The 13708-nt window shown below is 49.8% G+C and overlaps 2 protein-coding genes across 14 annotated transcripts; one reads left to right on the top strand and one right to left on the bottom strand.

Moving 5' to 3' along the window:
- The first annotated feature begins 3120 nt into the window (after window positions 1-3120).
- B4galt3 (beta-1,4-galactosyltransferase 3) lies at window positions 3121-9292 on the top strand. 7 transcript variants are annotated; one of them, XM_037211266.1, is made up of 8 exons: window positions 3121-3231; window positions 3583-3769; window positions 4001-4790; window positions 5324-5559; window positions 6486-6676; window positions 6802-6924; window positions 8287-8391; window positions 8507-9292. In XM_037211266.1, the coding sequence occupies exons 3-8, from the start codon at window positions 4469-4471 to the stop codon at window positions 8778-8780; spliced, it is 1251 nt and encodes a 416-aa protein (XP_037067161.1). In that variant the 5' UTR covers window positions 3121-3231; window positions 3583-3769; window positions 4001-4468; the 3' UTR covers window positions 8781-9292. The 7 variants fall into 7 exon arrangements, with proteins under 7 accessions (XP_037067161.1, XP_037067164.1, XP_037067163.1 ...); XM_037211269.1 differs by having other exon boundaries at window positions 3583-4169; window positions 4521-4790; XM_037211268.1 differs by having other exon boundaries at window positions 3122-3231; window positions 3583-4169; window positions 4498-4790.
- Window positions 9293-9383: 91 nt separating this feature from the next.
- Ppox (protoporphyrinogen oxidase) lies at window positions 9384-13624 on the bottom strand. 7 transcript variants are annotated; one of them, XM_028860095.2, is made up of 13 exons: window positions 13267-13623; window positions 13072-13196; window positions 12781-12915; window positions 12528-12643; window positions 12248-12380; window positions 11834-11978; window positions 11532-11722; window positions 10527-10587; window positions 10253-10371; window positions 10050-10160; window positions 9821-9970; window positions 9655-9697; window positions 9384-9575 (listed from the first exon to the last, which is right to left on the bottom strand). In XM_028860095.2, the coding sequence occupies exons 2-13, from the start codon at window positions 13156-13158 to the stop codon at window positions 9433-9435; spliced, it is 1434 nt and encodes a 477-aa protein (XP_028715928.1). In that variant the 5' UTR covers window positions 13159-13196; window positions 13267-13623; the 3' UTR covers window positions 9384-9432. The 7 variants fall into 7 exon arrangements, with proteins under 7 accessions (XP_028715928.1, XP_028715926.1, XP_028715929.1 ...); XM_028860093.2 differs by having other exon boundaries at window positions 13072-13166; XM_028860096.1 differs by lacking the exon at window positions 13267-13623 and having other exon boundaries at window positions 12528-12659; window positions 13072-13161.
- Between the last annotated feature and the right edge of the window lie 84 nt (window positions 13625-13708).

The raw sequence follows: 13708 nt of genomic DNA, 5'->3' as shown, positions 1-13708 counted from the left end.
TGCTGTGGGTACTAGGCATGTGTGTGGTACACATACATACATAAAGACAAAATATTCATACACACAAAATAAAATAATTGAATCTAAAAAATTAAAAAGAAATAAACATAACTAAAAGAACAGCAAGGTGAACAGCTCCCAGAGAACAACGCCCAAAGATGACTTACAGCTTCCACATACATGCACACACATGTACCACTATACACACACACACCCAAAAAAGCAAGGAAAGAACATGAAGGTCAGTTTTTGAAAGAATAGAACCCAGGGCTGGAGAGATGGCTCAGCGGTTAAGAGCACTGACTCCTCTTCCAGAGGATTGGGGTTCAATTCCCAGCACCCACATGGCAGCTCACAACTGTCTGTCACTCCAGGGAACCTGACACCCTTACACAGCCATTCATGCAGGCAAAATACTAAAGCTCATAAAATAAAAATAAATAAAATTTAAAAAAGAAAGTATTGAACCCTATCTGCCAGATGTGGTGGCTCATGCCTATAATCCCTCAGAACTTGAGAGCTTGAGGCAGAAGGATTGCCATGAGTACCAGACCAGATGGTACTACCTGTTTAAAAAAGACAAAACAAACCAGTGCTAAGGAGGCAGAGGCAGGTGAGGCCATCCTGGTCTACATAAGTAAGCTCCAGGCTAGCCAAGGCATGTACCACAACATCCAGTCACTCATATTATTTTTAACAAAAAGATTTAACTATGTGTGTGAGTGTTTTGCTTGCATGTATATACGTGTACCACATATATGTCTAGTGTCCTTGGGAGCCAGAATAGGATATTGAATCCCTGGTATTAGAATTACAGAAGATTGTGAGCTGCTGTGTAAAGCTGCTGAGCATCAAGCCCGGGTCCCCTATAAGAGCAATGAGTGCTCTTAACCACTGAGCCTTCTCTCTAGCTCTAATAATACATTATTTGCATAAGCTTTATCTCACTGTTGAATTCTACAGTAACTGCCTACGTGGCCTTCTTGACTCTTGTCTTTCTACTTTTTGCCAAGACTAAACAAATAACCACTGAGATGGAGATCTAGTTCCAACCTTGACCACTTTAATAATGCTCCACATCAGCAGGGCGGTGGTGGCACATGCTTTAATCCTAGCACTCGGGAGGCAGAGCCAGGTGGATCTTTGAGTTTGAGGCCAGCCTGGTCTACAGAGCGAAATCCAGGACAGGCACCAAAACTACACAGAGAAACCCTGTCTCAAAAAAAAAAAAAAAAAAAAAAAAAAAAAAAAAAAAAAAAAAAAAAAAAAAAAAAGCTCCACCTCTCCATCAGAGAAACATTCTGAGCAGAGCAATTTCATGCCTTTTTCTTGCCCTTCAGATAAAACCATGGCATTAAGAATTGTAGTGGTCCACCATTGACCTACATCCTCAGCTCTACACTCTTTTTAAGTGGTTTACAGTCTTTCCATTTTTTTTCACATTTATTGATTGATTGACTGATTGTGTATATATGTGTGAGCACATGTGTGTAAATGTGTGTATATGTGTGGACTCAGAGGATATCCTGTGGGAGTCAGTTCTCCCCTACCCAGTGGTTTTCGGGAATTGAATTCAGGTCTTCGGGTTTGGCATCAAGTGCTTTCACCTGTCGCCCCTCATCTTACTTTCCCATGCTTAGAATATTTCACCACCTGCTGAGTGCTCCAGTCGCCAATCTCAGCATCCATACTTGCTATATTCTGACACTCAGAGCAGTAAGAGAGACTTCATTCAGGATGACTGTAAGAGGGAAAAGATGAGGGAGGCAGGAAGAACAGGGATGTGGGAATTTGACAGTGAGTCAAATGAGTCTGTGTTTGGCCTCAAAATGACATCACTGACCTGAAGGCAGATGGGGGTGATCAGGTATCAAGGGGATGGTGGTACAACTCTTGCTTACCTGGTTTGGCAGGATTCTTTTTGGATAAAACTGTTTGGGCAGGACCAGGATAGGGCCAAAGATAAGATCTAGTTAAAAAGAGGGCCTAGCCGAGAAGAGTGTATCTAATATTTGGTTAAGAAGAGAATCCTACCTCCTGCTGCTTCTGCTGCTGTTGCTGGTGGTGGTGCACGCCTTTAATCCCAGCACTTGGGAGGCAGAGCCAGGCCGATCTCTGTGAGTTGGATGCCAGCCTGGTCTACAAAGCGAGATCCAGGAAAAGGCGCAAAGCTACACAGAGAAACCCTGTGTCGAAAAAAAACCAAAAAAAAAAAAAAAAAAAAAAAAAAAAAAATTTGAATGAGAAAATAGAGACAAATACTTGTTTTGGTTTTTTCTCCAAGTGGTGTTTACTAGATAGAATTTCGTGCAGGTTACTCACCTATACGGAGTTGTAAGATAACTTTCATAAAAACAATGTTTAAAGCAAGATATGCTGTAGACAAGTCCTTCAGGCTTCCCGTTAGACATGACTAATTTTGAGAAGCTTGCCCAGGATAGCCACATGTGAACGAGGTGTCCTTTTGGGTCATCATGATCACTGCACTATAGTTGGTCCCCCCCCCCCCAACACACACAGGAGACAGTGCGCTTTTTGAGGCAAACACCGTACATAATTGGTCTTTTATTGTTTCCTTGGCCTGAACATTTGCTTCTAAGAAACAATAAGCTATGGGCTGGTAGAAGCCACAGGATTAAATAGCTTGCACATCGTTGTAGCGTCCAATTTAGTCCACTACCTAGGAAAGCATATTTACATCATAGCCGACTCTGCCTTTCCGTCCACACACTCTGTTTCATTGTTAACCAACTTTGCATTTCAAGGCCTTTGCGATAATACCTTGCGGATACAAATGCGTTACAGTAACCTCAGAGAGAAACTAAGTAGCACTAGGCTACAGGGGGCGCCGTTGACACCCTGGGGAAGAGAGAGGGCTCAGCCTACCCTGGGGTGAGGTCGTCCGATGCATCAGAAACTGGTTCTCCGCCCTACTGAGATACAAGGGCTTTGAGCTGCTGTGCCCTGAGGTGAGCAGTGGAACCCCGTTAGGAGACTAAGGTGGAGAGGAAGCGCCGGGGTCTGGGACTCCTCTGTGACCTTAGCGAGCCTCTCGGTGGTGCAGGTGACCGGCCACGGGGCTAGCAGGCTAGGCGGTACCGGGCCCCTGCGCCTGCCCGCCAGAGGCTCCGCCCCGTGACGCGGGCCCCGCCTCCAGCGCCCGCTTCCAAGATGGCGGCGGCGATACCTGCCCGGCCGTCCGAGTGGCGGTGACGACGGGGAGCAGACCAGGTAGGGTGGGCTTGGAACCTTGGAGAGAGAATCCTCGGAGAACGGTTCGGGAGGTCGGGGGTGGGGAGGAGAAGTTCTGAGTAAAGGCTGGAAATCCAGATTGAGCATAGACAGGGTCTCGGGTGGAAATGTGGACGCGGGCCGGTTGCCTTCACGTTGCACGGTAGGGACAAACCCAAAAGATTGGTGGGATGGGCGTGCCTGCAAAGAATGAGGTTCTAATCCCCATCCCCCGCGCGCGCACAGCGCTGGCCACGCCCTTCCAGGTGAGCCGGCCCTGGTGTCCTGGGCCGACTCTGTCCTGCCCCTCCCTCTCCGTTCACCTAGACCTCTCCTTTCCACCCCCACTAGGCTTGGAGAAAGGTGGAAAAGGTAGAGGACACCACCCCACCCTTCTCTGGGCCACGCTCCAGGGTTGCTTGCTTGCACGCAGCTCCCAGGTGGTCATGCACCCTGCACCTGCGGAGGCGCTCCCTGGGACGTGAAGAACAGAAAGAACCCGTTTCCTGTTCTACTCTGTTTTCTAGGCCACTCCAAGGTACTGTCACAACTGCCTTGCCTCTTGAATAGTTTGGCCTCCATTCATTTCCCTGTCCCCCAATCCCCGAACAAACTCGTTTTGTTGGAGTAGAGGGTGAGGGACAGACCTGACACTTGCGACTCCACTGCAGGTAGCCCGAGAGAGACTTGACCTGGCGTCTTTTCTTTTTCCAATCACTTTTCCCCGCACTTCCCGTGTTTCTTCCTGATCTTGATCTCTGCTGTACAGGTGACTGGTTCTCCTTGATCGCTTCTGTTCCCGCTGGTCCCAGATTGGCTGTTGGAATGCCTTTTTCTGTCTTCCGTGACAGTTCCAATTTTAGATAATGCCTCACATCTCTGCTCCCCGGGGACCTCCTGGAGCCCCCATGATCCGGAAGAAGACAGCTTGAACACAGGTGCGTGTGTGTCTGTTCTTTTGTAAGACTGGAGGGACTCTAAAAACTTCTGAAATGGACTTGGGATTTGAATGATGTAAGCTTTCTTGAGGGTGGAGACTGAAAGCGGGTGAAGTGGATGAAAATGAAACCTGAGCTTTAGTGATCTGTATACGGACTGCTCGTGGTTGGTTACCTTCTGGGTTTGTTTTTCCCCCCTTGTTTGATTATAGCTGTGTTCCTTATTGTGACTTTGTTCTCTGCCTGTTTTTCTTCCTCTCCCCGGCACCACTTTTCTCCCTGCTGATGTCTCTGCTGGCATGCTCTCTCCCTCCCTGTTGGCTTCCAGAAATTCCTTCACTCTCTCCCTAGCCCTCGGCAGGATGTTGCGGAGGCTGCTGGAGAGGCCCTGCACACTGGCCCTGCTTGTGGGCTCCCAGCTGGCAGTTATGATGTATCTGTCACTAGGGGGCTTCCGAAGCCTTAGTGCCCTCTTTGGCCGGGACCAGGGCCCAACGTTTGATTATTCTCATCCCCATGATGTCTATACTAACCTCAGTCACCTGCCCGGGGCCCCTGGAGCTGCAGGGGCTCTCCCAGCTCAAGCTCTGCCTTACTGTCCAGAGAGATCTCCTTTCTTAGGTGAGTACAGAGGCAAGAAGGTGAAGAAGAGAACAAGGTGTGGGGGCAGGGAGTCTTGGGTTGGCATGAACTGAGACTTAGATTAATGTGTTCTAAGGTGGCCTGATGTTGAGAGAGTGGCCTGTGAATTCAGAGGGCAGATTAGGCTCTTGGGTCACAAGCTTTCCACCGCGTGCCCATTTTATGAGCTCTTCATGCCCCAGGGTAGGAATAACTTCTCTTGTAGATGAGTCTTGGCTTTATTAGGTAGAAGTCCTTGTGCTCTTCTCCTGTAGCTTCAGTGTGGGACAAGAGAGAGTTATCTAGAACCCTAAAATAAGAAAGTAAGTAGTTTAAGGTAAGGAGCCTGCCTGTGGCTTTAGGCTTTGTGGAGCTGCCTTAATGAGGGAAATCCAAGGCTTGGTAGATTTATGAGTGAGCCCTTGGGGAAGTGAGCCCAGAATCAGGCTTTTCGGCCAGAGGTGTTCTCAGATTCTGCTACCCATGTTCTCCTTGTGCCTCCGATTGCTGAACTTGCCGTTTCCTACCAACAGTGGGTCCCGTGTCAGTATCCTTTAGCCCAGTGCCATCGCTCGCCGAGATTGTGGAGCGGAATCCCCGGGTGGAGCCAGGGGGCCGGTACCGTCCTGCGGAATGTGAGCCACGCTCCCGGACGGCCATAATCGTGCCCCACCGTGCCAGGGAGCACCACCTGCGGCTGCTGCTCTATCACCTGCACCCCTTCCTGCAGCGCCAGCAGCTTGCATATGGCATCTATGTCATCCACCAGGTAACCCCACTTTCCAGCCTGTTCTTTTGAGACAGGGTTACTCTGGCTTTCCTGGAATTCACTCTGTAGACCAGGCTGGCCTCAAATTCACAGAAATCCACCTGCCTCTGCCCCCCAAGTACTGGGATTAAAGATGTGAGCCACCGATGCCCAGCTCCTTACTCTTTCTTTGATGTTAAGGAACCCTCAAATAAATGTCTCTTCTCTCATCTAATGGGTCTGTGGGATAATTGTTAAGAGGATCAGACAATAGATAATGGAGAAGCCTTGCTGGTCAACTTTGTTCGTTCCATGCTTATTCTGTTAGGTCTGTTTCCCTATTCTGGTAGGGTATTCCTACTCTCCTATATTTTTCTATGATCTTTCTTTTGTTGTGGCTTATGCAAATTTGGAATTGGCCAAGGATGAGCTAAAATACTAGTTCTGCAATTTTTTTAAAACTAATTTATTTATGTGTATTTTGCCTGCCTATATGTATGTGCAAAACAAATATGTATTTGTTTTATTTTTTGAGATAGGGTCTCATGTAGCCCAGGCTGGCCTCAGAATTTACTATGTAGCTGAGGATGACCTTTAACTTCGGATCCTCCTGCATCCACCTTCCCACTGCTGGGATTACAGGCCCATGCTACCATACTTGGTTTGGTGCTGGGCACTGTGCCCAGGCCGTAATGATTGCTGGATAAGCTTCTACCGACTGAGCCCCATCTCTAGTCCCTGTTTTGTTTCTAGTCTACTCCAGATCTTCCTGCCTCGGTCTCCCGAGTGCTGGAATTACAGTCAGGTACCAACGGGCTCAGCTGTTCATCTTGTTCTCCCTTCTCTGGGCCAGCCCCGTATGCCGCTTCGATGGTCCTCTTTTTCCTTCAGCATGCATGCTGCCTACTTTCTCCGTGTGTAGCCTGGTCCCCTTTGTTACCTTCCAGGCTGGAAATGGAACGTTTAACAGAGCCAAACTCCTGAATGTTGGGGTGCGGGAAGCCCTGCGTGATGAAGAATGGGACTGCTTGTTCTTACATGATGTGGACCTCCTTCCAGAAAATGACCATAACCTCTATGTGTGCGACCCCCGGGGACCTCGCCATGTTGCTGTTGCCATGAACAAGTTTGGATACAGGTAGAGGGCATAGAAGGGTACTAGAAAGCAGGGAGACCAGCCTCGCAGGAGGATGAGAGCTAAGGGGATTGTGGGTAGGGCTGATGCTCTAAATTTGTGAACTACAAGGATCTTTTTCTCCTTAGCCTCCCGTACCCCCAGTACTTCGGTGGGGTTTCGGCCCTCACTCCTGACCAGTACCTGAAGATGAACGGCTTCCCCAATGAATATTGGGGCTGGGGTGGTGAGGATGATGACATCGCCACCAGGTCAGACGTCTTGCCACACCTCTTTCCCAAACCCTGGCCACAGTCTTTCGACATAGATCTTTAACTTCCTGGTTCTGCACTGAGCCCATTCCTTTCCGTTGACCTTAGTCTACCCAGGACAGGCTCTGCCCACTGCTGCCCATTCTGTCAGATTTCCGTTTTCTAGATAGACCTGGTTGATTATATTCTTGGGAAAAGAGGTAAAATCACCTGGAAATATGGAATTCTAGATCTCAGGAAGGGGCCTAAAGACAGGTTAGTTCTTCATTCTGATAGGCTTACATAGAGACTACTTCTGTGAGAATGGGGGAGAGGGCTCCATATAGCCCAGAATCACTTTTTTCTTTCTTTCTTTCTTTCTTTCTTTCTTTCTTTCTTTCTTTCTTTCTTTCTTTCTTTCTTTCTTTCTTTCTTTCTTTCTTTCTTTCTTTCCTTTCTTCCTTCCTTCCTTCCTTCCTTCCTTCCTTCCTTTCTTAAAAGGAAATAAAGGTGGAGAGGATGATTGACATAATGCCACCTCATTTCTTAGCATGTGAAACATTCTTACCTTTAGCCTCCAGTGAACCAGTTTCGTGTGTAGTGTATTTGAGCTTGGCATCCTGGATCCATTGCCTCCCCTTATGTCCCCTGTAATGACATCTTTATGTGAATTCTCATCTGTGTGTGTGTGTGTGTGTGTGTGTGTGTGTGTGTGTGTGTGTTTTATACCCTGAAAATAAATCTAGATGTATTTTTTTCAGTTCCTTGTCAGAGTACCTCCCCCTCTTGCTTCTGTGTTTCAGACTGGGGCTTCTTTAAGGTCCTGATCACCTGTCTGCTTCTGCTCTTCTCTTTTACACAGGGCAGCAGCTAGAAAGGAGTGGGGGAGCTTAGACACTATTTCTAAGTAAAACTTGCTGGGGTAGGGGGTGCAGCTCAGTGGTCACATGTGTGTTTCGCATATGTAAGCCCCACTTTCAATGCCCAAAGGGGAAGAGGCAGAGATGGCTGAGTTTGGGTCCGCCATTTCTGCGCTTTAGATAAAATGGCCCCTTTCTCTGTCCTCCCAAGACTCCAAGGGCAACTGCTAGGAGCCATTTAAAAAGGAGGTCTGAAAGTGACCTATCTACCTCTGCCAGTTCTTGTAAGGCCCCAGGGCTCCTGGCATCGGGCCCTGCGGACTTAGATCTGCCTGACAACCTCACCTTCTTCTATTTGATCTTCCCCGGCCTTCTCATACTTGGCAGTTTTTATTTATTTGATTTTTCTGTTCTTGCCAGGCAGATGTCATCGCTTCCTTGATGGTCTTTACTTTTCTCATTTACCTGCCAGCAACTTTTTTTCCATTCTAGCTCCTCCAAGACTCCTTCCCTTCTCTCATAGGGTTCGCCTGGCTGGGATGAAGATCTCCCGACCCCCCACCTCTGTGGGGCACTACAAGATGGTGAAGCACAGAGGGGATAAGGGCAATGAGGAAAACCCCCACAGGTAGGACGGGAATGGTTGCTGGGGTCCCAGTTTTCCTCTCTTCAGGAAACTCCTAAATGCCCCTAAGTCCCAGACTGTGCCTTTTAGATCTTAGTCTTAAACCTTTAACCCTCAGATTTGACCTCCTGGTCCGTACCCAGAATTCTTGGACACAAGATGGAATGAATTCACTGACATACCAGTTGCTGGCTAGAGAGCTGGGTCCTCTCTATACCAACATCACTGCAGACATTGGGACTGACCCTCGAGGTCCTCGGGCTCCCTCTGGTCCCCGATACCCACCGGGTTCCTCCCAGGCCTTCCGACAAGAGATGCTGCATCGCCGGCCCCCAGCTAGGCCTGGCCCTCTGCCTACTGCCAACCACACAGCTCCCCACGGTTCACACTGATTCTTCTCTGTCCACTTTAATCATGAAACTGAATCAGAGGGGTCGTGTTCCCCACGCCCTCTGCTCCTCACTGCTTTCGGAGGGATGTGAGGGAACTAAACCCTAGTGCTGTGCTGGGGGGCAGGGACCTCTCCTCACTGCTAGACTGGAGCTGGGCTCCTCTAGACCTGGAGGTTCCTCTTTCTAGGGGCCACCTGTCAGGGCTTATGACTGTGAATCCTTGAGGTCATTTTATGTGACGAATCCTAGGAGTCCCCGGCCCCCGGGGTAGGCGCAGGGCTGGACCCCAAGCCTCTTCCTCGTCCATGGATGTCACTCCTTTCCAAGAGTGACCTGGCTTCTCCTGGGAGCTCTGTGAATATTTATTCTATTTATGGTTCCCAAGAAGCTGTTCTGGTGGAGGAAGCCCCTGCCAGGGCATTTCCTGCCAGTGCTGGAGTAGCTCCTGTGGTCTTGGCCCAGGGGGCTGGGATTTTGATACCTTTTCTAATAAAGGACTTAGTCTCACCTTTTGCTCGTGTTTTCTGTATACCAGACCACTTTATCCTCACCCACCCCCCAACCCCAGCCCCAACGAGCCTGGAGGTTGACAGAACAGCAAGACCAAGTTCCAGCAAGTTTTATTTTCATGAGCGGGAGAGGGGGGGGGGAATCAGCTGTTAGATTCTGTGCCCAGCACAGCGAGTGCTGCCTGGCGCCCGCTCTCTATACAGTCATTGACAGCGACCCCCTCATAGGAAGCTCCAGCCAAAGTCAGGGGCAACCTTTGAGCAGTCAGGAAACGCAGAGCTGCCTCTGGAAGGCAAGGGAGGACGAAAGGAATGCTATGTAGCTGGGGTCTGACTTCCTCAGCCCAGCCGCTTCCCCCACTTACCTAGTTTTTGCCAGTGGCCTAGTGTATACTGAGGGATACAGTTCTAGGGAGAGATAAGGTGTAAGGGAAAGTTTACTGCTGGTTTCCAAGGCCTTGGCTGACCTACTGATAAGCATGTTAGTTCTTGCTCTCAACGGGGAACTAATAAGAGTTTATCTCAGCTCACCTTGTGTAAATGGACCAGGCAGTAACTTGGCCGCTCCCTCAGTCCTAAGTGTGTGGCAGCTGCTTCCTGTGCTTGCTGTTGGAACAGCTCTGGAGACAGGTCATGGCCATCGGCTTCTAGTCTCTCTAACCAGTAGCCTCCCAGCATCACCTGTGAGGAGATACAGCATTGACCATCCTGCACTTGCCTGCGCTAAGGCACAGAGGAAACCCAAGTTTGCTTCTCTCACAGTTACTCTGAGGCGTGGAGGGTTCCCATCCTGCTCAGGAAAGGCAACTGAGTCATACACGATCCCCAGGACAGTTGGGTCTTCTGATGACGGCACCAAATGTCCAAATCCCTGGAGGGGAAGATGCCTGTGAATCAGGAGGGAAGAAAGGGCTCTCACTGAGCCTCTGTCTCCCCTCCTTTTCCTCCTCCTCGTTCTCATACCTGAACCGGCAGACAAGCTCCTTGGTACTGCAGATTGACCACAGCGACAGACACAGCAGTGATGGTACTCAGGACACGAGCAAGAGGTGCAGCCTCAGCAGGGAGCAGCTTGCTGAGCACTGGGGATCAGGCAGAGGCATTCATACTAGGCTAGCTTTGTCTATAGGAATCCCTCAGGGATGACCAGTTCAGGAACCCAGTGTGGCCCTGCTGGCATAGGAAGGTATGCTATTGCTTCTTGATGGTAAGGGAAAGGGAGGGACTATTCCATTACCTGCAGCTGGAATGGCACTAATAATGTGGTCAGCCTCCAGACTGCTGTCCCCTAGAGACACCTGAGTGATAACATTTGAGAGAGAGAGTGTTATGAAGACTTTACAGTTAAGTGAGATTTGCAGCCTCACTCTTAGTTTCCCAGGTACCCAAGAAACAGGAAAGTCTGGATGCTAACCCAGGATAAAGAATATGAATGACAGTATCATCTGAACAATACAAATCCTCTGTATAATCCAGAAAGAAGCCAGTGTGGCTGCTCTGAAATGTTCAATGAAGGTGGGTTGTCCTTTCCCTGTCCCCAGACACTCACAAGCGCTACTATTCACATACCTAAGGGCTTTTTGAGGAAGGCCCACAAATAAAGCCTAGGAACCTGAGGTAGCCAATATCTAAATAGCTTCTCTAAGGCAAGAAAACAGTAAGTCCAGTGTGTGCACATGAGTGCAGGTGCCTGTGGAGTCCAGTAGAGGTCGCCTGAGCCCCTTAGCTGGAATTATAGGCAGTTATGAGTCACATGGGTTCTGGGAACTGAACCCAGGTCTTCCGCAAAGGCAGTATGTGCTCTTAACTGTTGAGCTATTTCTTCAGTTCCCTGCTCACTCCACAACAGAAGAAATTTATGGACAAGAAGTTATCATAGAAATTAAAAGGTGGCAGATATATCCGAGGAATACTGTAGGACTTTGATGCCTTTATGAATTTTGTGACTGATAGGTACGTAGAGATGGCAACAAGAAGGCAACAGACTATTAGAATGGTAGTCATATGAGGAAACAGTACCATCATGTTTTAAAGTCTTGGACCAAGTTTAAAGAAAGGAATGTTCAGCAGAGAAGTCCACATCTCTCCCCAGAGGGCCTGTTTATGGTATAAAATTGGGTCGTGCACATTTTCATATGAGACTTTTTGCTAAGTATATTTGTGCAATATTCAAAATAACATCAGCGACAACAAAACCAGTAACACTGATACAGGCTTAGTACACTCCAGAGGGTTCTCCTACCTTCCATCGCCCTTCTGGCTGGAGGCTGAGCCCACAGACTGGCCGACCTTCGAAGACAGTGACCCCTTTCCTAGTTAGGTGGTTGTGAAGGGTCTGGGGCAACATCTCCAGCCCTCCACGGAGTGACCACTGGCTCCACCGCTCAGCCCGGGCCTGACGAATTAATGAGGAATCTGGCTGTGGACTCCGTCCTAGAAGGAGGCAAAACACATACTATCAAAATAGTACCCCTTGTATGAAGTGCCTCACTTTGTCAGGCTTTACACTTCACCCTTTGAACCAGTGACCACCCACCCCCTCACCTGCCCCCAGCAGCAGCCCCAGTAATAAGGACCGGTGGGTTTGCTCGGCTTGGAAGAGACTGGGAAAGCAGGAGCGGACGCTGAGCTCACGGCTGTTGCCTGCAAACACTCCTCGGCAAAGACTGTCCATGGCTAAAGAGGCCACCTTAAGGATAAGACTGGGTCTGAGGGGCCAAGGAATAAGCCACCCTGATTGATTTTCATTGCCCCTGCTTGGGAGGGGAGAGGGAAGGAGAGAGTTTATGTTGGGGGGGGGGTGTTCCCATTGTAACACAAGGATGGGAAGGGAAGAAAGGCACTTATTCCCAGGACTGAGATTTAGAGATTCCAACAACAGAAAGAGGGCATCCCTAGATGCACGCAGCAGCTGATTTAGGAAGGGAGAGGTTTGAGACCACCTCTGAGTAGTGTCACCTCGGGTCCAAGGCGGCGCTGGGCAAAACTGTGCACAGTCTCATCAGGCTCTTTGCCCCTGGGCTTCATCAAATCCCTCAGCCCAGCCCAAAACAGAGGTTTGGAGAATGGGGGTGAAGGATGGAGTAGCCCCCTGCATGGAGGAAGTCACGGTGAAAAGAAAGCTCCTGAATGAGTCACCTTCCCAGCTTCTGGGGGTTATTTTCATTCAGTTAACCCCTGTGGCCGGAAAGGCTGACAGGGAACAAATGGGGTGTACAGTTATGAGGTGAGCTGTTACCTGAGGCCAGAGGGTAGCGGGTGCAGAGCACCGCCGACATACAGGAACCTGTTCTGGGCAGCTGGGTGATTCCCTCGGACAGGCAAGACTTCCGACTCCAAGCCAAGCTCAGAAACCTGTTCTCCACAAGCCCTCAGGAAGAGGAGACACTAAAGAGAAACTGGCCCCACGAATGTCTTTCCCCTCTGCAACTCTATCCCTTTGGAAAACTCTCCTCCACTACCTGTCCCTATAAAGTCCACAAGATGCTCACCAGGAGCAGAGTTCGGGCTCCCAGCACTCCAGCCGGCCTAATGCCTCGAGGTCCAAGTTCAAAGATCGCACCATCTGATCCTCGGACCGAGCGGATCCAGCCTCCCAAACGCTTGCTGCCCTCCACTAAGATCACCTGGCGCCAAAAGTGAGACACTGTGGGTGCAGGGAAAAGGCACTGGGAAAAGGACGGGGAGTGGGCTGCACATTCCACGGGACAAAAATCTATCCAGTTTTTGCTGGAAATGTTGAGTATCAAAAGAGTCTCTCTCTGGTTCTAGTGGGGACTCACTTTAGGGGGACAGGGGCCTTGGATCAGATGATAACTTGCGGCCAATCCACTGATACCTCCACCAAGCACGATCACAGTCCGGCCCATTGTAAGGCCTAGGGGAAAGGTGGAGAAACCCGGCAGAACTGGAGGCACCCTGTTTTTACCACTGCAGAAACCCCCACTGGTCCCGTACCCCCACCTCTGGGCACTTACTGATTTGTGAGCCTCTAAGGCAGGACGCGCCTGTAAGTGCTGGTGGAAGAGTCAGGTCTTCGTTCAGAGGCCAGGACTTACCCACGAGATGGGGGAAAATGAGTGGTAGAGAGGCCCTAGGACCAGTCTCTCCTGTCAGTGTGCAGATAAGGCCCACGCCCACGCTATCTCCCCAGCTCAAACCCTCCGGGGGCCCAGAATTCGGCAGCACACGGTTTTCCCAGGCTTAGCTGGTGAGCAGGTTCAAGTGTGGTATCCCCGCCCCCAACTTTTGGGGTCCCTCCGACGCTCCGTCCACTCCATTCTGGCGGCCCGCAGCTGCGCGGCGCATTCCCGCGTCTGGATTGGTGGGTCCTGGGAGGCCGGTTCTGGATTGGCGAGCTCTGCATACATCCGCCAATGAAAACGCCGAATTGGCAGTGACGTAGCAGCCACTTCCCGA

Source organism: Peromyscus leucopus, chromosome 15, assembly GCF_004664715.2.
Source record: "Peromyscus leucopus breed LL Stock chromosome 15, UCI_PerLeu_2.1, whole genome shotgun sequence".
NCBI lineage: Eukaryota > Metazoa > Chordata > Mammalia > Rodentia > Cricetidae > Peromyscus > Peromyscus leucopus.
Note: the sequence above shows the minus strand (reverse complement) of the source record. Positions and strands in the feature narration are given on the sequence as shown.